Below are 23,096 nucleotides of genomic sequence, written 5' to 3'. Positions count from 1 at the left end.
TAAACATGGCAGTGTGAATGACAAGGGAAGAGCTGAGATGTCTTCTGTAGTAACAAATTAATCCAACATCTCATATTAATGCTCTCCAACAGTGTTTGCGTATTAATATTAAGAGATTTCTTACATATTGTCATTGCATTGGATAAAAGCGTCTGAATAAATATAACGTCTATATTCTGGACCCTCAAGTAATGGAGAAAAAGACATACAGCAAGTTCCGCCTACACGTATCTGCTGTGACACACTCATGTCTGGGTTGTCTGTAAATCATGATCCAAAATACGTGATCGCCAATGCCGTGATTACAGGTGCGGCTGGCAGCGGTAACGTCCTCCAACAGACGAAAACATGTTCAAAGAAGTGAATGCGCCCTTATGTTATTAGGGTCATTGAAAGAGGTAGATTAGATTTTCACACAACAAACCGTTTCAACCAAAGTACGATCATTTACGTCTGCGTAGGATATTAAAATCAAGCCCACACAGGAGCCTGTTGGTTGGTAGATGTTCTGGGTGTGGCACAGCCTGTCTGGTATCGGGGCGGAGCGCCTGGAGAAGCTCTGCTGTCCGGCTTACGCAGGCTGCTCGTTCTGGGCGCAGTTCAGGGCAATCGCTGGCTACATAAACTGGCCTGAAGAGTGAGCTTTCGAGAAGTTCAGATTTGGATCACAGTCTTTTCCGATTTTGGGAGAAGATTTCGAAAGGTAGGTTCAATAATAAGGACCTGACTGTGTGCGGTTTTACTGTACCCAACGTGTGTCCCAGGCTACAAAAGTTATTCTGCGTAGGTTGCGTCGCCAACGTTTATGTTTTCTTTGCGTCTCTCACTTAGAATCGCACATAAATCAGCAGAGATCTGACAAAATAGCCGCACTGGCTTTTGTTTAAAGTAGGCTGTCGGTGTAGGTTTACCTGAGTCAGAAATGTTCTCCCACTTCCGTGTGTTGGGTTTCTGTGGACGCGAACTTTTCCTACGGCAATTCCACGTTTTAAAGGCGAATCGTCTGCGATCCCTTCTCGTTTGGTTTGGAATACGCTAATTCGTTTCCTTCATATACTGTACTACAAGATAAACGAAAGATGTTTGGGTACAACTGCTATTTTCTTTTTTCTAGCTATCTTTCTTCCAATCCTTTTTCCCTTTTCTTTTCTGGGGGTGGTGCTAAAACATTCCCAGTGTTAACTGTAGACAACACAAATCACCGGAAGAAATATGGAAAATCGTTTCTCAGGATATAGGTCTGGGTCCATAACACGATTCCTAGAACACATTCTTCGTTGTGTCTAAGGTTCACGCCGTGGATTACCCTGTAGTCCCTGACGTACAACTTTGTTTCATATTGTCGCTCAGGTGTTTGATGTGGCCATTTGTATGTTGTATATGCTGCAGGGTTTCGTTTAGTTTATATGTGATGTTTGAGTTACTGGCCCCGACGCCACACCTTGGTGACACCTTGATAAGCGCTTTTGTGGTACGGGCTGTCTGCAGAGTACATTTTGTTACAAGTTGCAAGATTGAGCAAGGTCGTTGAGCAGATACGAAAAGGTGATTAATTTGTTCAGTCAGAACACTTTATTCAAAAGACCCTGTCACTGCATTTTCTTTGTGAAAATCATTTCTCTGTGTGCGTGTGGGCGGGTGTATGTGTGTTGGGGAGAGTTAGGGTTAGGTAAGGACCTGGGTGGGGCTATAGTATGATCTTGATTCACACAGTGATTAATTCTCTGAGATAAGATGTAACTAAAGCAGCTGTCTGCATGCACCAGCAACACACTGCGATTTATTTCAGATGAGGCAATGCCGATATCGCTTTATAGTAAAATACGATTCCTGTTTACTACACAAGGGAGTGTTTTATATCTCTCAAAGGAAATAACATTTCTTTATATCCACTCTCCCAGTTCCAGACGTCTTGTAATTCAGCATGTTCTCAGTCAGTGGCAGTCTGAATGTGTTTTAAACTGCTTTCTTCAAACTTTAATGCCATGAATTTGGGCAGCTTGACAAAGGCTAAGCCAACTAAAATCTAAAGATGGACTTTCTGTCCCTGTTCCAATTCTGAACGTCAGTTCTGTTTTTGGTTTTTTTAAAGGAAGTTGACTAAGAGGAATGAATGAGAATAATGACAACTTATTTTTTACTTTCTTATAAGTCAAACATGTTGAAACAATCTGAGGGCTAAGAGAGTACACTGCAGAATGGCAGCATATCATCCAGATAAGCCTCAGTTGTAAGTTTGTGATAATGGTGCAGTTGTGTTGGAATTCATAGTCAGAAAAAAGACTTATTGACTCCTGTTCACATAGATGGCAAGGAAGAGTAGATGGTGAATATAGAATATAGTCATCCTCATACAAGCTGTGTGTGTGTGTGTGTGTGTGTGTGTGTGTGTGTGTGTGCGTGCATGCACATATATAGACCTTTACTCTCTTATTTCGTGGCCTTCACACTACTGAAAAAAACACAAAAGTGGTCAGAAGTGCTGGTTGCATGCATTTTTCAGGCAGAAATGTGCAGCCTCTGGGCACACAAAGCAGCCCTGATCTCCCTCTCTGTCTAATTCCCTGATGCTGCCCTACATTAGGAAAGCCAGAGAAGTGTGATCATACAGTTTATTGAAGCACTTTCAGAAGGGAAAATGCTATTGTTGTCCTCATTCGTTTAGCTCGCCTCACTCTGACTGGGTCAGTCTCTCACTTCTGTTTCTCATGGTGTCTCTCCCCTTTTATGCCTGTAAATGTGCACCTGTGGCTCTTACATATCTGTCACGTGTGATGTCCATGTGTGTCAGTGCCTGTGGCCACTTGATTTAATCAGATTATACATTCACTGCTCTCTCATGGTTTAGTGTCTGTGAGACTTTTGCCTCATATAAATAGAATTAATATTTGCATTTTTAATACATGATTATATTGATTTGTCATTGATTTGTTATATTTGGATCACTTGACTTGGGCTTTAATAACCAAAGGAAAGAATTACAAATTGTCCCCATGTTTGTTTTTAAGATAAATATTTTACTTAATGCATATTTTGCTGTGGATGAAGTGAAGCAGCTTTCCTTCTGACTCAAAGATGGACCCTAAGAAGTTTTTGAAAGACCTCTAATGCTCTTTAGAAATTGTCAGATTTCCAAATAATTAGCAGAGTTTTACTTTTGAAGCCAGAGTGGTGAATGGACATCTCTCACAAATATCCTGCAGCCGCACGTGCTGGTGTATTAGGCAAACATGGTGTTTTGTAGTTGGGCAGTAACGGACTATAGCCCTCGTGCTGCCATGAACAATTAGCTAGTCTGCCTTCAGGCCTTTTCATCACTGGTCTGACCAGAGCGCCACTGTTGAACGGATCGTGTGTGTTAATCACTGGATTACTGGCAGACATTCTCAATACAACAGTGTCACTCACATGATTCTTGCATTTTAGCAGGTGTTCTGCTGGTACAAGTTTATCAGCTATATAGCAGTTTTGCTGGAGTTTTTTATCCCTCACTATCACTGTTGGGTAAAGTATAAGTATTGATAAAGAATTGGAGCAGAACACAAGTTGTGCACAGTAACAGAAATGCTCTTGAACTGGGCACCTGCGGTCAATAAATGTTCCTGGTAAAGTGGGGTGTGTGCGTATGGCTGTTCTTCTCCCGCTTAAGTTAGTCTATGATGTGGGAGAAATTGGGTATGTCCTTCAGCACAGCCGCTACCACTCCTTAATCCAGCACACTCAAGAGAAGTAAGGAGAGCTTCATAGGAACCAGGACAGGGTGTGGAGACAGTGCTATTCAGCAAGTCTTCACACATCAGAGATGGTGTCTGCTGAGTAAACAGTCTGAAAAGTTGTCCCTTTTACTTCACATTATTGGTTGGAATGCCCCTAAATCCTTTTGGAAGTATTCATTTTGTCCTTTTTTGACCCCTGTAATATGATAACTAAATGTGTTGGCAGCTTTTGTCCAGTTTGATTATTTTTGTCAGTGTAGAGAGGTCTCTTCCACAGTACAACACCAGCGGCTTTGGTCTCAGCTGTCACCATGTGATGGTGGCGAACATCAGCGTAGTGTCCATGTGATGCTGGGGGACATGTCCATTCACTGAGACACAGTGCTAAACATCCATGTCCTGCCATCATTCCTCCTTTATGAGAACATAGCCACTTGCAGACTCTGAGACTTCTAACCATAGACAGCAAATGGCACAGCTGGGCCTCAAACCTAAATACCTTTCCAAGACTGCACTCAGGATTTTGCTAGTTACACCTTCTGGTGGTCTTTCTTTTTGAAATATTGAAAAATTAAAAATATACAATCTATTTTTCTTCATATATGGCCTCCTCATGTACTGGTCTGAGTTTGATTACTGGCTGTATTGTTTCACTGAAACATTTACTACATTACTGAGTTGGTTATTTTTTGCTCACAGCCAGGCTCACTCTGGGAGACCATGTTCTTCAGTGTCTCATCAGATTTGCTCTTTTTCTCAGATTCCTATAGGTTCCTTAAAAACAATTAAATACTCTCCAGCTACCACATCGACTCAGCTGTGACATAAACAACCTCGTACATACTTGTCAGCACACAGCCTCGCTGCTAACCCAAAATGAGCTGAATGGTGTCCTGAAGATGAAGTTTCCACTGCTGCATTACAGGCTTAAACCCTGTTAACTTGGCCATTTCAAATTGGTTGAATTGTTCAGGCAGATAAATATGGGACATATAGCAGCATCCTGCTAAAATGTCAGTAAATTAATTTTGTGGCCCTTTTATAAGAGACATTTGCCTGACCAACCTTGGAATAAAGACTGGAATTCATAGGACGAGTCTATAGTTTATAGTCCAGGTATTCATCTGATTGGTTTTAACATTCTCATTTACAGTGAACAGAAGAAGCATAGGGGTGTAAGGCCAGTTATGGTTGTGAACTGAATCGGTCCATCCTGCATCTCTCTTCTCTTGCTTCTGTGAAGTGGATCAGTCACCCAGAACCGAGCCTGATTCACTCTTCTGTCACTCAGGGCACTTGTCACCTTCTCTCTCTCCCTCATTCAAACACTTTCTCTCCTCTCCTCTCTCTCCTCTCTCTTGCTCTCCTCAAGAATGCAGGGAGCAAACATTCTAATGTGGTCTTACACTCTGCATAAAAATAAATATGCAGTAACTTGCTAGCTATGTCTAGGTGCAGCTGGACATTGCTCAGAACTGTGACACCTTTAGCAATACTTCAGCACAGTAAAAACATGACAACGTCAACGGGGTTCATGCTGCCTTATGTAATGGGATGGCAGATGGGAGATTTAGACAGTCCTGCTGTTTTCAGGGTGGTCACCTTTTGCAGACCTCCGTAGAGGTCTTATTTCTAATTGGTCCAGTTATTTGGCTATCCACCCAGATGCATGCCTGAGATGAGGGGCACTCTGCTTAGTACCCGTGCACAGCCACTGCTTGGCCTTTTTTCTGTTTGGTAGTTTTATGGCTGTAATGTTTCAGCCTTTCCATGCAAATTACCCCCCTGCAAAGGAAAGAATGTTAGAGCTTGTCAGAGCATGTAGAAAGCAGTTGTCAGTCCTGTAACAAGAACGACCAGTATTGCCCTCAAGTAGCATCACATGCTTCCAGACTGCTTTCACTCCTGAGTGCCACATAAAAGTGCATGATTTGTTAGTTTGTTAGATGATGCCTCTCGTATGGCCTGTGCACTGAGCTCTGTACTTGCAATTCTCCCACCTAACAAGTGGAAGAGAATCAATCTAGCGCACTTTACTCACATTCTGATCATTTTTTGAAGGCTGTGTAACTTTTCAATTTGTCTCTTTTTACCATCATCACATGCGGGTTTGGGTGTCTTTTAGAGAGTAGCCTAGTGGCTGGGTGGAAGCGACTGGGACACTGCTGGAACATCCCTTTTACTCATTTACTGCCTTATCATCCGTGTCTAATGGCCCAGCCCAGTATTACGTAGTGAGTCTTGTCTTCCCTGTGCTGGCCCTCCCACAGTCGGCTCTGTAGGTTCCTAATTACTCCACAGCCTTATTTTTCTCTTTGCAAAAAAAACCCAAAAAAAACAGAAACCTGCAGTAGAGATCTATAATGCAATTGGTCATAATGGATTTTGCAGTTATTTTCATGGCTGCTATAATTACGGTGAAATGGCCCGAGCAAGCTGATGGATCTGCAACGTATGATCATGCGAGGGCATTTTGCCCCAGGGTTAAGTTCACCCCACGGGGCCAGCTCAGTGCCGGCCACCTGCTAGCTTACCTCCCCCTTGCTGTACAGCGGAAGCCAGCCAGCGTCAGGGGAGCACTCGCTGACCACAGGCTCTTAACAGCATGGGCTCAGCTGGTAGCTCCGTCTGCTTTCAGAGCCGTTAACTCTGTGGGTATGAGAGTGTACATGTGGGCGTTTTATGCTCCCTGTACTGAGGACCGCTATCGGGAAGGCGGTGGGCTCCCCGAATACGTCATCTCTGTGTCTGTCTGGCCTCTGATGAACACAGCTGATTGAATAGAATTGCCCTCTTCTCTGATTGTTGCTACAGTTTTGTTAATGGTACTCTGCTGTCTTTGGGAATTTGGGGATCAGCAATGATCTTCAAGCACATTCTATGAGAGATTCGTTTTAGAGAAGGAAGGAACCAGAACTCAGTTTGTATTTGGTACACAATTAACTCATGTAAATGAACACAGTTAGGTTTTATTAAGTTGTAATTACTGGCATTAGTGAAAAGCTGTGTGCTTACTGACTGTTAAGTATTTAAGAACTCAGTGTTTTCACTATCCAGACTGCACACGCCCGAGCCCCGCCTAAATGTGACGGTGCTCGTCAGCCCTGAGGGGAAGGAGGGTTACGGAGAAATAAATGCAGTGCATCTGTGTAGACTACAGTTACTGGCTCTTTCATTCCTAGTACTCATCAACCCTCTGACTTATTTGCTTCGGTTCGTTTGATTTCCCTTCTTTGGGTGTGGCTGCAAGCGAGAGAGATTGGTATGGGAGATACCGAGAGAGTGAGTCAGCACCTAATGAGGGAGAAGGGGAGAGGGAGAACTCTGGGTGAGGAATGTCTCACCAGGATTAGAGCTGGTCTGGGCCGGGCCGGGCCACATGGTTCTGCCCTAACGGGGCAGGCCTCATTCTCTCTTTGTCTCCGCTGCTCTGTAAGATCGAGCCCCTCATGGCTCGTCGTTCGGGGTGCTTGGTAACGTTGGGCCGCACGGACTCTGAGAGACGGTAGGCCTGTCTGAGGGTGTGCCGTCTTCCCTGAGGTCAACTCTTCGATAGAAAACTGGAAGTACAGTGAGAGAATGTGACTCATTAACCACAGTCACACACACTACTTTGGGCCTAAGTCCAAAGTCTGCAGCAGTGTGTTATCTGGTCATCACGCTTCCTGCAGCAATCCTTGACATGTGGTCATCTTTAGAAGGTTTTCCAAACAATCGTATCAGTTTCTTCGCAATTCTGTCTGCTGGATTTGTGGCTTATGTAGGTGTAGTGAGCAACAAGCCAGCAGGCAGCGTAGGCTTATCACATTCAAAATGTTCATATCAGTTCCTATGTGAAAGCACTTGTTTCGTTTAATTGTGAAATAATGAAGGAATAAGATCTGGTGATTATAGGAAATTAGGTTGAAGGAGTGTGGCCCTGGAAGGAAGCTCAGAATGCTTAGCGGTCAACTGTTGTGGACAAAGCATCTGCAGCTCCACACAGTGGCCAACATTTAATGTCCGTTAGCCATTAGCCACTCTAACTTGAGTGTGCACATCCTCTGGCTTGGCTATGATAATGGTAATAATATGCAGCTGGTAATAATATTCAATGGTAATAATATGCAGCTGGTAATAATATGCAACGGGGTGCATTACATCTTCACTAGTTGTAGGCGTGGGAATTCTAAACAGTCAAACTGGGTGCTTGCTAAACAGAAGGCTTGGGAAAATGCCCACACCCATACGTTTGGAGGGAAGTGGAGATGAGGCACTTGGGTGGAGGACACTAGTCATACCTGTTGCATGTTTGTGCTTGTTCGAATCAGGTCTGTGGCCACACCGAACAAGGCGTCTTTTCAGCTCAAGGCTAACGTAGTTGGCGCAGCTCACACAGGCACCTGTGGCGCAGCTCGATTTTGAGCAGAGCAAGTCTGTTATCTGAACAGTAGGTATCCTCACAATATTTTAAGGTGTAACAGTGTATTCATTGAACAACACATACGTTCTCAAAAGGCATGTGCTAAAATTTTATGTTTTGAATTTATGAATCTTTCTTTCATGACATTTTGATATTGTCACATTAAAATAGCCTAGGACATGTTTTAAAAATTTGTTGTTTGGTTTTTATCTAAATACACTAGCCCTTTTCTGAAATTAAATAAGTGCTTGCAAGTTAGTATGAAAATGGCTTGTTATGTAGCTGCTAGGCGGTTCTAGCTGCCTGTCAGAACTTGCTATGTAAGTTAGCTAAATTTAATACAGGAATGACTTCTGGCAATCTAGAAATGAACTATTAATCACAACATTAAAACTAAACAATATATATCTTAATATATACACAGAATACTGGTGTCCTGTTTACCTATAACGGATCTATATAGAATTGGTACAAAAGCACTAATTTACCCTTTCACCCCTCCTCTCCATTATTTAAAAACATTTTTAAAACAGGTAAACATGTTTACTTTTGAGTTGGAGTGTTTACAGGTTGTGTCAGTGAGTTTGTGACTGCCCTAAGCTTAACGTGAACCACCATCCCCACACCCAATCCATATTATTCACTTTTTTATATACAGACATGTCCACTTGTTTTTGCGGTGTTTGTGCTTTGGACTGGTTCGCTGCCATGTGTCACATTCCTGCTGGTCAGAGGATGGGTTACCGCTGTGAAGTTCAGAATGCCTCTGAGAGCCTGAGCTGTCAGAAGCTTCCTCCACTCCAGGCTGCTAGACCACTAATCTATAATAATAATCTTTATTACAGATAAGCGTGCTGAACTGCCCGTTTGAAACGGGAGGATTTCTGCATTAGAACCCTTCTCATATCCGTTTGCTTTCAGAGAGCAATGTGTTCTGGTGCTTGTTTTGTACTTTGCAGTAGATTCTGATTGCAGGGCAGGTTTCTATGAGTCTGCAGTTGTAACGAATTTCACAATGGTTTTGTCATTGAACAGTAAAAGCACCCTGATGAGTCAGTAACATCGTGTGTTTCTCCCACACACACACACACACACACACACAAAGTGGAATTAGGAGAGGGCGAATGCAGAGGGTGGAATGTGTGCACATCGGTGGGGGTAATAATGAAAGATGAGGAGAAGAAAGTGAAATGAGGCAAGTCAGCCTGTGGAGGAGTGAGGTGTGCAGGAAAATGAGATGTCATCTGATGAGCAAAACCTCATTGCCTACTCCCTTCTAATGTCCTGCACTAGCCTGTAAGTGCTTGTTTCTGTTTGGTTTATGTGCTTGGGTGTGCATTTTCAATTGGGAGGATTCATATGGTGCACGGTACTGGAGAATGCAACTGAGAGCTGAGATTGGTTTGTTCCGGAGAACCTTGAGGCAGACTTAGGTGTGCATGGGTGTGTAGGGGCTGAATCACGCCAAGCCGGTCTGATGAGTGCTTGTGGTTACCCTGGTCTGTTTCAGTCCCACGCTGATGATGTGGGTGGAGACCGGGGCCAAAGGTCACAATGAAATCTGCAGTTGGCATTCCACTCACACAGCTGTGCCTCTCCCTCTTCCCCCATGTATGCACAACACACACACACACACACACACACACTTGCCACTCCCCTAAACCCTCTCGGCGCAAACAAGGTTTCCCATGAGCCTTTGCTCAAGCTGAAAATAATACGATCACCTTCTTCTTAACCCACTGACTGACAAGTCTTTAAAAAAACTGAGTTTGTCTGACTAACAAATATTTCTTTTGCAGGTTTTAAAATTTGGATTAGGCTAGAGCCAAGGAGGTTAAGATGGCAATGTATAGTAAGTCAGCATTTTGTTGTTAAGTTAAAATAAAAGTTGAATGAAAATATGAAACGAAACTTAAAACATAAAAATTGTCAATTTTAATACAAATCAGTTGAAAATAACTGTTGCATAAAATGTTATTTTTCTGACTATAGGAATAGCATTGTTGATTCACACTTTACTACAGTGAACTGATGTTTTTACTTAACAACGTGTGTGTGTGTGTGTGTGTACTGCAGTGGGTGAGCGTGAGGGTGTGGTGAAGGTTACAGAATGGCAGAACACACATTATGCAGGAGATTCAGGCTTCCAGTCAGGAGCCACAACAGTGCGTTCAGATGGTGACGATGGCACAGAATTCCACTCTAAGAAATACACCATGACCACCACAGTCACAGAGACCCCTCCAGGTAGTGTGTGTATATATACACACACACATACACACATACATACAGAGACTGCAACACCGCAGTCAACTCACTTCATTTTACGCAAGAATGTCTTGTTTTATTGCAGAAATTTAAATAGATTGGTCAACTTTTCACACTTATCATATTGCTGTCTGAAATCAGGTCAGGACAAGGGACTTCTTTCAGCTAGCTAGTAGTTCTTAAACCTTACTCCAGTGCTGCCTGTATGTGCACACACACACACACACACACACACACACACACTCTCTCTCTTGCGTTCTCCTTGTCACCTCACCCCTCCCCACCCCTATATCCTGCAGACCTGGAGTCACAGTACACCATAACCCGGTCCCAGCGCGTTAGGGCGGCCATGTTCCCCGAGACGGTGGGAGAGGGCATGACCGTGCTGTCTACGCAGGTGGACGCGGCCCAGCAGAGCAACGTGCAGAAGCTGGCTGAGCCCTCGCAGCTGCTCAAAACCGCCATTGTCCATCTCATCAACTACCAGGACGATGCGGAGCTGGCCACGCGCGCCGTGCCAGAGCTCACCAAGCTGCTCAACGACGACGACCAGGTGTCTGTGTCCGCACCACCTGTCGTCTTCACACCTTAAAGACATACTTAGTTGTTTGTATGGTAAACATCATTTGGTAGTTTATATGGCAACTGACTGTGCAGTTCAATGGAGGAGAAGGCACCTCTTAAGCTTGATAGAAACATTCATGTCAGGGATTTAGACGTCTTCCTGCAAAGCGAGCAGAAGCTATTGAAGCGCTGAGCTCTGACCACACACTCCCGTGCGCTTGCACAGGTGGTGGTGAACAAGGCGGCGCAAATCGTGAACCAGCTGTCGCGGAAGGAGGCTTCCCGGCGGGCGCTGGTGCAGTCGCCGCAGGTGGTGGCGGCCGTGGTGCGGGCCATGCAGAACTCCAACGACATGGAGACCACGCGGGCCACGGCCAGCATCCTGCACAATCTGTCACACCAGCGCGAGGGTCTGCTGGCCATCTTCAAGTCGGGCGGTATCCCCGCCCTCGTCCGCATGCTCAGGTGAGGCACGGGTCCCCCGTAGCCCAGGGCGGTGTGAGGGCGGTGTTCCCAGGCACGTCAAAAAGCCTATTGATATCTACCCATGCTTCCGAGTCTCAGAACGTAATGGGGGTGGGCTAATGTGATGGTTAAGGGTCTGATCCCAGCATCACTACCATGACTTGAACCCTAGTGTGCTGCACCTTGTGCGAACCAGGTGATGTGCGTTTTGCAGCTCTCCAGTGGAGTCGGTGCTGTTCTATGCCATCACCACCCTGCACAACCTCCTCCTGCACCAGGAGGGGGCCAAGATGGCCGTTCGCCTGGCCGACGGTCTGCAGAAGATGGTGCCGCTGCTGAAAAAAAGCAACCCGAAGTTTCTGGCCATCACCACGGACTGCCTGCAGCTTCTCTCCTACGGCAACCAGGAGAGCAAGGTGTGTCCATGTCTGTGTGTGCCTGTGTATATGCCTAAACTATTTGTTTTGTTCTGTGCGTTATGACGTGGTATTGAATACAGACAGCAAAGCGACCATGCCAAAGTGCTCCAGCATTGGTGGACTGGGTACGTTGGGAGAGGTCAGTGTGAGCGTTGAACTCCAAATCTCTTCATTCTCTGTCCCTGGCCTCCTCACAGTTGATCATACTGGCTAACGGAGGTCCTGAGGGCCTGGTGCAGATCATGAGGAACTACAACTACGAGAAACTGCTGTGGACCACCAGCCGCGTACTCAAGGTGCTCTCCGTGTGCCCGAGCAACAAGCCTGCTATCGTGGAAGCCGGTGAGTGAGAGGGGTGGGCTAACCCCGAATGGTCGGTTGGCAGGGCAGACAGGCTCTGAGGAGTCTCAGGCGTAGGGAGAGAGAGCTGGATTGCAGCCTCTACTGCTGGTTTATTTAGCTCGCTTTGTCTTGGTTATCTATACATTATCTAAATATTAACCCCTTACTATAAGCAAACAACTAAATGAATATAAATATTTAAATATGTATGGTATGTGTGTGCATAGGTAATTAACCGTGTGTGTGTGTGTGTGTGTGTGTGTGTGTGTGTGTGTGTGTGTGTGTGTGTGTGTGTGTGTGTGTGTCTCACTACGCCCTCTTCCCCTCAGGTGGAATGCAGGCTCTGGGAAAGCACGTGACTGGCTCTAGCCAGCGCCTCACACAGAACTGTCTGTGGACTCTGAGGAACTTGTCTGATGCTGCCACCAAGCAGGTCTGTGTGCTGATCCCTTATTCCAGCCACTCCCCAACTCCCGTTTCTTCCCTTTCTGCACGGATACAGAAGCTGGCAGCTGTATGGCTAATAATAAATCACATATTACAGAAGAGAAAATGGCTGTAAAGGTGGGGGAGGGTTGTTCTATTTACACATTTATTTGATGTCTTCTCCGGCAGATGAGTGAGATGCGGTGTCTGCCTTATTTTGTAAGTGTCTCTGGTGCTGGGATGTGAATCGTTTCTGTCCACCCTGTCCTTCAGGACGGCCTAGAGGGTCTCCTGCAGGTCTTGGTCGGCCTCCTCTCCACAGACGATGTGAACATGCTCGCGTGCGTCACTGGCATCCTGTCCAACCTCACGTGCAACAACACGCACAACAAGACACACGTGACTCAGTGCGGTGGCGTGGAGGCCCTGATCCATGCTCTGCTGCGTGCCGGAGAGAAGGAGGACGTGGCGGAGCCGGCCACCTGCGCCCTGCGCCATCTGACCAGCCGCCACCCGGACGCCGAGGTGGCCCAGAAAGCTGTGCGCTGCCACTATGGCATCCCTCCAGTCGTAAATCTGCTGAAGAAGCCATACCACTGGCCTGCCGTCAAGGTGACTGACTGGTGGAAGTGAGAGAAAGGGGGTTGATGTACTGGCAGACCCAGAAGCGAAAAACCAGGCATATCGTCTCTCGTACACGGCTGTTAGCAATAGCTTTAAAAGTTTTAGTGGTGGTGCTTTATAATGATATACTGGTTTTTATTTCTAGATTTCTAGTTCTAATTTGTTAGTTTTTATTTTTGTGTTCTAATTTTTTATTAATACCATTTAAATGTTTTAGGTTTTTAGTTGTGTTTTTAATCACTTTTTTTTTGTCAGTTTTGGTTTTAGTCTTTCGTACCTGTAGTCCAGTACCCAGCCTCATGTACTGGATAAACCAACTATTAGTGTTTTTTGGACAGGCCTGAGATTCCAATTTTATCACAGACAGAAAAGACCAGTTGTTCAGATGAATTTTTCCTTTCCTTTGGTTTTAGTTTACAATAACAAAACTCTGACTGCCAGTATATGGTGTTAACACATAAGGGATTAAAACAAAAGTTAACCACTAACAAATGCAGATATATGTGTATATATGTAATTTGCATATCATTACCCTGACCAATAACAACAAAAGCAAAAAATGTTTTTTATGACAAAGAAAGTACATCTACATTCATGGAATTTGGCAGATGCTTTTAACCAGAGCAACATACAAAAGCACCTTAGCTGCCTACTCAGAAAAGAGTCCTTATCTAGCACAAACAGGTTGGAGTCCAAAAATATCCTTAACCGAGATACTGCCAGACCCAGATGTCAATGCTGTCCTGGACTGACAGACACAGTACAACGAATTGTCTTGCATTCTACAGTATGAGTGGTGTTGCTAAACAAGACAAGTCTAGTGCAAATAAAAAAATCTTCTTACAAGTACCCAATTGGATTTAACTTAAATACCTTTCAGTTGAGTATTACACTGCTAAAAATAGATTTGTTTTAGATATTTTCCTACAAGATTGTAACTGTATTTTGAGGCAGATGTGTGCCAGTGGATGAAGGCCTTACTGGCTGTGCTGTCTGTTCTTCAGGCTGTGGTGGGCCTGATCCGCAACCTGGCACTTTGCCCAGCCAATCAGGCACCTCTTAGAGATGTGGACGCCATTTCCAAACTTGTCAATCTGCTAATGAATGCCCACCAGGATGCTCAGAAGCATGGCTCAGCCAGCCAGCAAACATACCAGGTAGGCTATGACAAACCATCAAGGCAAACTGAGCCATTGTTAAACCAATGTTGCAGCAGGCTGTAAGACTGATCCAGGCTCCATCAGATTGTGTGTGTGTGTGTGTGTGTGTGTGTGTGAGAGAGAGAGACCTTCACCCTCACTACTCTTCAATGGGTTGGCGATTTGTTGCACAGAAACGAGTGGTAGACATTCCCGGTCTCACATGTCCTCTCCTCTGTGGTTCCTGCTTAGGATGGCGTGAGAATGGAGGAGATTGTAGAGGGGGCCACTGGAGCACTCCACATCCTGGCCAGAGATCCCATGAACAGGGCCCTCATGGTCGAAATGAACACCATTCCCCTGCTTGTGCAGGTTAGTGCTGGAAGGTGCATCTGAAACAACCTAACCTGGCTTTCCCTTCCACACGTCTTGGTCTTTGTGAATTTGCTTTGGTTCGCTTTTCCTTGCTTAGTGTTAACGCACTTCCTTTGTCCAGGGGTGGGGCTTCATGGTTGAGTGTGTGTGTGTTCTGCATAACATTTTTTTTCTTTCTCTCTCTCTGCACAGTTGCTCTACTCCCCGGTGGATAACATAAAACGTGTGGCTGCTGGCGCGCTGTGTGAACTGGCTCTGGACAAGCAGTCGGCCATTATGATTGATAGCGAAGGTGCCGCCTCTCCCCTCATGGAACTTCTGCACTCCAGCAACGAGGGCATCGGTGAGCAAGAGGCTTGAGTGAACCCCACACTAATCAAAGGAGTAGTCACCAACAGAACCAGTGGGAAAAGATGTAAACATGACATGTCTGGTGCAATCTGGAGATCTGATATTGCACGTGAAACGTTAAATTATGTAGTCAAACCTGAATTGTTTCACTGGCAATACAACCCACAGATGCATTTTCAGGTCAAAATGCAGAGTTAGTGAAAGGCTAGTCCCTAAAACATTTTACTGGGTAAGCTTCATTTAAAGTAAATTATCTGGCATTTTATAGAAAACTGCATTATTAAAACATTTCAGCAGAAATGTCTTTTGGGCACCTTTCAATTAGTCAGGTTTTGTGCGCTCCCTCTGCTGGTCGGTTGTCCTTTTCTTTTGCAGAGGTAAAAAAGTTCAGGTTCAGAAGTTAAGTGCTGCTGTGATTTTGTAACACTCAAGTGATTTCACATTTCTGCCTTCTGGCTTGTGTTAATGAGCATAGCCAGACAGTTTAAAATAAGATCCAAGGGACGACGTGTACTCTCTGAAAAGACATGGCAAATGTGAGTCGAAGGAGGCTGGAACAGGATAAACGCTGGAACTCTATTTTACCACCTTTCTCCATCAGCTACCTATGCGGCTGCTGTGCTGTTTCGCATTTCTGAGGACAAAACTGCAGACTATAAAAAACGTGTGTCTATTGAGCTCACCCACTCTCTCTTCAAACACGACCCTGCAGCATGGGACATGGTGAGTGCAAATATGAAGCTGCATTTGAGTGTTTTGTTTTACTGACTTTTGACATTTTGCTGAGGCTATTATTGACACTTGAGATTATTTGATCTCTCTAGGCTCATAGCAATACGATGATGGAATCTGCATATGGACAAGATATGGGTCAGTACCTTGCATGAATTAATCACGCTTTTGAAGGTTTTGAAATGTGCCGTCATGCAGAAAACAAGCAAGCTTTCAGCAGGCTTAGAGATGATGCCTAATTTGCCTTCGCCACATCAGTGCAAAAGCAACATATGCCATGCTGACGTGTGTTTTGCAGAGCTTGAACAACGCTTTGCTGCTACGTATGGATTTGATCCCACAGGAACAGAGCACGACATAGCTGATGACTTCCTAGCCTATGACACAATGCCCAGAGCCTATGACGGCTGCTAACAGGTTATTACACAAACAGATTAAGCAGATTATTCTGCTCTCTCTTCTCCAAACACAGTTCCTGCGCAGGCCTATCCACACACACACACACACACACACACACACACACACACACACACACACACACACCTGCTAATGCTATTTGTCCTGTTGCCTTTGTGTCTGGCTACTGTTGAATGTTGCCATTGCACTGCAGGTGGTCTTGGGGTTTCAGGTGAGCTGTGGTGGTGTTCTTTTGATCCATTTATTAGAGTACCACAGTGGGCAGGCACAGTGAATAAAAACCCAAACAAGAGTAGATGCCCATTGTGAAGAACATTGAGGCTGTCAGAAAAGCTGCATACTGTCTGTGAGGGACTCATGGAGCTCCACGTCACAGTGGGCAGTGATGGTGAAGCAGCCTGCGTCTCGGTCTGGATCTGGCTTCACGTGAGCAGGGTCAAAGAGCATCAGGAACATTCACACCTGGCTCCTGAGCATGGCTACAGCTAACACCCAACTTACCCAGCCATTTCACAGCCAGCTGACTCTCAGTCTGAAACCAGTCTCCTTTTCAGAGTATTTTTAGTGTAACTGAGAAAAGCAATAAAAGGCTTCAAACTTTTTTTTTTTATGATTATTTTTTGCCACAGTGTAATAAATCACATGGTTCAGCATAACTGAGTCCAACAACCTAAAAACAGACAGTAACATGGACATGTGTTTCTTCTTTCTTACAGAATGGTGACATGCTGAATTCCAAAAATCAGTAAGAGAAGCAACGATCCAGAACAGTCACCCTGCAAGTGCAGCGGGACTCCTGGGGCCAGCAGCCTCTGCACACACTGCTGTACTATATACGCAATTATCACTGTGCCATGTGGGAGAGAATCTGGGATCACTTAACCCCACCTGCTCATAAAAACAACTATCCCCACTGGGGGTTTTTTTGGTAGAAAATATTGTATTTTAAAGCTCTTACTAAGGGGGTGGGGTTGTAAACACATTGGTGGAAAGAGGACTGGTACACTCCCAAACAGATTTGTGTTGCCGAGTGAATAATCGTTCATTTTTTTGGTAACTACTTTTACTTTGGAAAACACTGCCAGCACCAAGACTGAAGAGCTTTAAATCTCTGACTTTAGTTCAGGTATGTCCAGTGTGGCTCCACTTGTATAACTGAAAATTTGGTCTTATATGGATGCTAAAACCCACAATTGAGCTTCATCACTTTTCTTCTTTGCAATAAATTATTCACTACAGTACAGCATTGTTAGCCCTAAGCTAGGGCTGGGCAAGATTTCTTGAGAAAGTTGTGAAATAAAAAAATTGTAGTCAAGGGTCTTGTGATATAACCACAAGCTTTCAATGGTCTGTAAAGAAATATAATGAACGTGTTGACTTGCAAAATGAAGTCTTTAGTGAAATTACTAAAATGGTAACATTAGCATTAACCTGTTTTACCTTTTTTCTTAAATAGTAACTACATAATAAGGATGTTTCATAGTTAGGCCGTGCCAGTTTGTGAAAATGTTGTGATTAAATTGTCTAACTGGTTCCCGCTGGAGAAATGTAAGTAGGGACAATAGCCTCGAGTGCAGTCTGGACCCGGGCCTTCTGATATCTTATACCAACATCTGGCTCCAGAATTTTGCCACACACAATCAATAACCTTAAGATGTAAATACACTATTGAGGGGAAAAAACACCTTGCAAGTCTGGTGAAGTTTTAGAAACCCGATTTCTTATTTTGCTATATACTACATAGACAAATACTGTAAATGCAGTGATGTACGTATAAACACTAACACGGGGTAGAACTTGAGTTGTCACCAAAGTCTTTTCACAATGAGCATTAATTTGTAGTGGGATTATTGAAAACCTGATGTCTTTATAAGTGTTTCTACTTCATACTTTGTACAAAAAAAAAATTAAAATAAAAATTAAAATCATTTCCTCACTGCAGATCTGTTGTTATTTACAGTAACCTTGGATGGGGAAACGACTTAAGCTTTAGGGATGTACAATGCTTCAAAAGGATAAAATAAAAACATATCAATAGTTACTCATGCAAGCAAACAAAGCCATTTTATTATTTGCATACCAAGTAATTACCTGTTACCCATATACAAAAACTTGGATATCCATAAAAATTAAACTACCTCTTAAAAAGTATTTACCAACATGCTGTAAAATTGATAAAAACAAAATGCACACAAAAAAAAAATAATAAAAATTTACTACTGCAATGTACGATTAAGCCAATCACTGGTACACAATCCATGGAGGTTGATTCATTCTTACTGACTTTATAATGCATTTATTAAAAAGAAAAAAGACAAAATAAATATCTGTACAAGGTGGTGTGAAGGTGCCTGTCGTCATGGAAACATTACGGCAGGCCTGCAGCTAGAATGCTGCCCAGTAGCGTACGGTCCTTTAACGCATTCTCCACGTCCTTCTCTTCAATCTTCAGAGAAATCTGAGAACACCACCCCCACCACAGTGAGCGAGCTTCCACTTGGCCTCGCATTAAGAAGGGAGAGAAAGGCAGGTGGTACTCACTTACCTTGGTGAGTCGTGCCTCCTTGGCCTTCTTGAGGGAGAAGATACCTCTGCTCTCCAGGAGGGTGCACAGGGACAGACACTCCCCTTGGCCAACTCCACCCACCTGCCTCTGCTGACACAGTCTACTGTAGACCTCGCATAACTGCAAGCACAACAGAAACGGGCCATGAGCACCGAAACATTCGTTTGCAGGTCAGCAATGATGGAAGCCATGGTTAACAGCAGCGAACAGTGGAAGGCGAATCTTCCGTGTGTTTCCAGACTCACCTTACCCAGCTGAACATCTCGGCTCTTGCCGTGGCGTGTGATCAGGAGCAGGCAGCAGACCAGCAGTTTCTGCTGCAGGGGGAAATTCTCCCCCTCACTCCCTCCACCGGAGGCCATGCGGTCCCCATACACCTCTGACAGCACCCGGGCCACCTGGGGAATGCTCACGCGGGACACTGGGACAAGACACACATCCCGTCAGGAACAGACACTTGCTGAGGAACTGGCAAAACCGATGCCTTGATAATGCTCCCTGACCATATTAGCACAGCAGCAGCTTTTTAAAATGAATCTGTGGCCCCCCGAAGCCTTCCACAGGGTTAAAAGCTCCAGGCCGATACCCCTTTGGGCGATTCAGACCACAGAAATGTCTTCCTGTTGCTCGATATCAATTCACAGAAACAAAAGCAGCAGACTAATTAATCCGTACCCTCACCTCTCGTATTTGCTGGTGACTCAGACGGCGTTTTAGCCCTGCTGCTTGCCTCGGCCATCTCTACAGCTCTCCTGCGTACAATAGCAGAACAGAGGAAGGGAAACGTCTCAGAACAGGTCCCAAGAGCAGGAAGGACACCACTGAATTACACTTTGGGCCAGATTCTTAAAACATCACTAAATTTAACATGACTAACAGCAAATTGCCGTGGTAACATCCTCGTAAACGTGTATTGCCTGCATGTTTTGTTGTTTGTGCGATATGCAAACGTGGAAAAAAATGCATCACCAAAACATTAACGATTCATTGCTTGGCTAAAACTACCACACCTCAACCTCTGCAATAGTAAATTACACGGTAGCAAGCCAACATGGACTGGATGATCCAACCATGTAAAACAAACGAACAAAATTCTGCATATAGAGCCCGTTTAGCCAACTGATAAATTTGACATCTTTGGTTTGTTTGGGGTAAGCATGAGGGAAAACTGCAATAACCGGGAGTATATGCAGAGGATCTCAGAAGGCCACAAACAACCCCAGCTGGAAGTTGACAATGGTGCGCTAATAATCACCACTGTAACTATATGAATAGGCATTAAATACCATGGTGCACATTTTGTGTGCCGTAGCCCAATTATAAACCTCTTATGCACATGGCTCTTTGACAGCATGATGGTCTGAAAGATTCATCAAGTGTTCCTGTACCTGCAGATGTCCAGAGCTTTGCGTGCGTCGCCTGACACTGCAGACACTTTCCTGGCACAAAACTGCACAGCAGCTGGATCGAGAACAGCCTCCCCAGACACCTGCGAGCACCAGAGAGGGAGCCATGACACCAACGCAAGAAGCAATGTTTTAGGCCTCATTTGACCTCTTTTAATCTTAAAAACGGGAAGGAAAGAAATAAATGCATTATCGTATTCATACTCTTGTAAAGTTGTATTAACCTTGAATTTAAAAATGAAAAAGCCAATTACTGATATTACTACCACAAAAACCTGTTCAATAAACATCAACTTAGCATTTTCGCCTACTTACAACAAATTTAAACCTCATGAACTGAGAAACTGAGAACACGGGTGCACGTGCAAGCGCATGTGAAGAGAGCCTGACCTGCGTGAGCCGGTCCTGGACGATGGCCATCAGCTCCTGGTGGCTGTATGGGGGGAAGTGAAGGAGCTGTGGTCTGCAGCGAGGTCTGGCCTGCAGTCTGGGCAGAATACGGTCCGTCAGATCCAGTGCGTTGGCAATGCCTGTGGATAGGAGGATCACGTTTGCACAAAACATGTTTAAAACACACACATGCTGTTAAGAGAACGTTAATGCCATTGATTGACCCAGTTGTAGAGTTCATTTCCATGTTGGTGGTTAAAATTTACGAAACTGACACCACATAGCAAAAAGAAATCTTCATATAATGACCATTTGACACTCACCAATGAGGCACAGTCGAGACTTAGGAAGATAAGGCCACTCAAAGATGGTATAGAGGACATCTTGGGCCTTGCTGTCCAGCTGATCCATCTCATCCAGAACCAACAGACTGCCAAAGACGTACAGAGATACACAATTAAACCCGCTACTTAAACACACAAATCCAACAGCAAAGATCTCCCTTTGATGCACTCACACAGTGGGGCCGGAACTGGTCAGCAGCTTCCCGAGGGGGCCAACACCATGTCCCCCGGAGACTCCCAGTTTCTCAGCCAACAGAGGGAAGATGGACTGGGAGCTGCGGAGCGTCATGCAGTTAATCACCACGGTCTGCACCCCTGCGATGAGAGCCTGCCACACGAGCCATAAACACAGCAGTCAGGGTCATTCGAGGGCACCCTCGTTGCTGCGTCTGTGCGCTGCTCGAGAGCCTTCTGCCCACCCTCCTCTGCTGAAAACTTGCCTTGCGTTCATGAAGCACACAGTTCAGGCAGGCCGTCTTCCCGGTCCCAGGAGCTCCGGACATGTAGAGACTGGAGGGCTTGCCGGGGACAACGTGTCTCTCAAGGAAGGAGACAATGACGGCCCGTTCCGACTCGCGCGAGAGCAGTCGCTCTGGCACGGCTGTGTGGAGCACCTGCTTCACACTCTGGTAGTGGGACTCTGAAGGAAGGAGGAAAAAGAGAAAAAGAAAAAAAAAAAAGAACAGCATAAACATATCTGTTCAATGTTTGAAAAATGTCAGAACCCAATGAAAATGTACAGGGATCAAAAGGAAGAGGCGGTAAACCATCATAAACTAATTATTCCATTCACTCAAATACTGTGCACACAAACAAGTATCAAATCACTATTAATAAATGGCACTCACTTTGCTCTGCAAAACGTTGTGTTACAGGGACCTCCTTCGGCGCTGAGGAGTCAGTACTCAAGCTCCCCCGAGGGCATTTGGGAGAGGAGCGGGTAGAGGGGGATGTGGGGCTAGACTGAGGGGGGCAGTTAAAGACAGGGGTGTTCTCATTAAAAGATATCTTGCGAGGGGAACATGGAGAGGGGCGGCTCTGTTTGGGAGGGGAGCCCTGCAGAGGGGTAGGCAGATTGCATGCGTTCTCATCACCTGAAACAGACGGAAGTGTTCGAGTCTAACACGCATACGACCACCAGTTTGCCAGAGGAACTGATTAAAGGCACGTTCCCTTATTTATTTTTACCTGTACGCTTGCGTGGGCTGAGGGGTATCCTTTCAGACAGAGAGCTACTTTTGAGCACGGGGTTTCTGGGAGAAAGAGGAGTGTCTCGGACGTCCTCGACGGTAGACATTTTCGGAGAAAGAGGGACGGCCACTCCATTTTCTGGAGGTTGAGGGGAACGTTTGGAGCGGGAGACTGTCTTGAACGACTTGCGCTTGGGAAACTGGAGGGTGGGATGGCTTTGAGAGCGCGTGTTGGGCATTTTCTCGAGACTAGAGAGCAGACCTGAACGAAAAGGTAAATTATCTTTTGCAGGAAAAGCAGTCGTCAGTCATTAATGGTAGTGATTGCTGCATAATTATTTTCCACCACACTGCGCTAGCTAGCTATATAACCAACTCAGCACTGCAGTCGTAACGTTTTCTAGAATTTAAGATATGTAAGCCAAGATGTATAGTTAGCTAGTAAGATTGCCTTTTTTACAAATCAAAGAAAACATGCCTAGATTTATCAGCAACGTGAAACTAGCTAGCTAGCCTCAAAGCCTATTTAGCTAGCTAACTACATTTGCTTTTAAACATCTAGGGCCATCTCTGCCGATATGTGCATTAAACTTCGCTGAACACACTATTAACCATAATAACCTGCAGTTACGATCGTAAAACCAACAAATAGCAAGCGTTCCTAGCGAGCAAACCAACAAAACCAAAAATCTAGCAAGCTACAAAGCAAACTCGTTTTACGCTTGGCGCCGAAGTGTCGTCACCAGGTCAAAATCTGAACAAAAACATCAGTCTTACAGTTTGACATACTTCTCACGACCAAACGATACTGAGGCACATTCGTATCTTACCAGATTAATGTACGATTATAAAGCTTCTGTCCGCTTTCCTTCACAAAACGTCTTAAACCCTCGCCTTTTCTGCTGGGTTTAACAGACTGGCGCGCTTCTCTCCTCTGACGTTTACTGCGCACCAAGCTGG

At 44.9% G+C, this 23,096-nt stretch overlaps 2 protein-coding genes across 5 annotated transcripts; one reads left to right on the top strand and one right to left on the bottom strand.

Moving 5' to 3' along the window:
* The first annotated feature begins 541 nt into the window (after window positions 1-541).
* Window positions 542-18,176, top strand: jupa (junction plakoglobin a). Of its 2 annotated transcripts, XM_027018286.3 has the most exons (16): window positions 542-703; window positions 9,918-9,970; window positions 10,195-10,365; window positions 10,686-10,939; window positions 11,177-11,415; window positions 11,630-11,831; window positions 12,032-12,176; window positions 12,506-12,609; window positions 12,876-13,214; window positions 14,231-14,383; window positions 14,618-14,737; window positions 14,933-15,083; window positions 15,693-15,814; window positions 15,916-15,961; window positions 16,122-16,240; window positions 16,957-18,176. In XM_027018286.3, exons 2-15 carry the CDS (start codon window positions 9,958-9,960, stop codon window positions 16,235-16,237), a joined length of 2,175 nt encoding a protein of 724 aa, XP_026874087.2. In that variant the 5' UTR covers window positions 542-703; window positions 9,918-9,957; the 3' UTR covers window positions 16,238-16,240; window positions 16,957-18,176. The 2 variants fall into 2 exon arrangements, with proteins under 2 accessions (XP_026874087.2, XP_026874088.2); XM_027018287.3 differs by lacking the exon at window positions 16,122-16,240.
* A 109-nt stretch (window positions 18,177-18,285) lies between these two features.
* Window positions 18,286-23,092, bottom strand: LOC113582509 (cell division cycle 6 homolog (S. cerevisiae)). 3 transcript variants are annotated; one of them, XM_081708209.1, is made up of 12 exons: window positions 22,967-23,092; window positions 22,135-22,398; window positions 21,795-22,040; window positions 21,387-21,586; window positions 21,120-21,274; window positions 20,926-21,032; window positions 20,603-20,742; window positions 20,195-20,295; window positions 19,488-19,558; window positions 19,052-19,227; window positions 18,782-18,926; window positions 18,286-18,698 (listed from the first exon to the last, which is right to left on the bottom strand). In XM_081708209.1, the coding sequence occupies exons 2-12, from the start codon at window positions 22,373-22,375 to the stop codon at window positions 18,682-18,684; spliced, it is 1,599 nt and encodes a 532-aa protein (XP_081564335.1). In that variant the 5' UTR covers window positions 22,376-22,398; window positions 22,967-23,092; the 3' UTR covers window positions 18,286-18,681. The 3 variants fall into 3 exon arrangements, with proteins under 3 accessions (XP_081564335.1, XP_026874089.1, XP_081564336.1); XM_027018288.3 differs by having other exon boundaries at window positions 18,786-18,926; XM_081708210.1 differs by having other exon boundaries at window positions 18,786-18,926; window positions 21,795-21,909.
* Between the last annotated feature and the right edge of the window lie 4 nt (window positions 23,093-23,096).

Source organism: Electrophorus electricus, chromosome 26 (assembly GCF_041902795.1).
Source record: "Electrophorus electricus isolate QZ-2024a chromosome 26, ASM4190279v1, whole genome shotgun sequence".
Lineage (NCBI taxonomy): Eukaryota > Metazoa > Chordata > Actinopteri > Gymnotiformes > Gymnotidae > Electrophorus > Electrophorus electricus.
The sequence above is the reverse complement of the archived record's forward strand: the minus strand, read 5'-3'. Positions and strand labels throughout refer to the sequence as shown.

Coding starts and splice junctions, on each gene's coding strand:
- jupa (XM_027018286.3), top strand. Junction 12,610..12,875: donor CTGATGCTGCCACCAAGCAG/GTCTGTGTGCTG, acceptor CCTGTCCTTCAG/GACGGCCTAGAGGGTCTCCT. Junction 15,084..15,692: donor CTCCAGCAACGAGGGCATCG/GTGAGCAAGAGG, acceptor TTTCTCCATCAG/CTACCTATGCGGCTGCTGTG.
- LOC113582509 (XM_027018288.3), bottom strand. CDS start 22,375: ATGCCCAACACGCGCTCTCAAAGCCATCCCACCCTCCAGTTTCCCAAG. Junction 20,296..20,602: donor TCCAGGACCGGCTCACGCAG/GTCAGGCTCTCT, acceptor TGGTGCTCGCAG/GTGTCTGGGGAGGCTGTTCT. Junction 19,228..19,487: donor GTCACCAGCAAATACGAGAG/GTGAGGGTACGG, acceptor GTCTTGTCCCAG/TGTCCCGCGTGAGCATTCCC.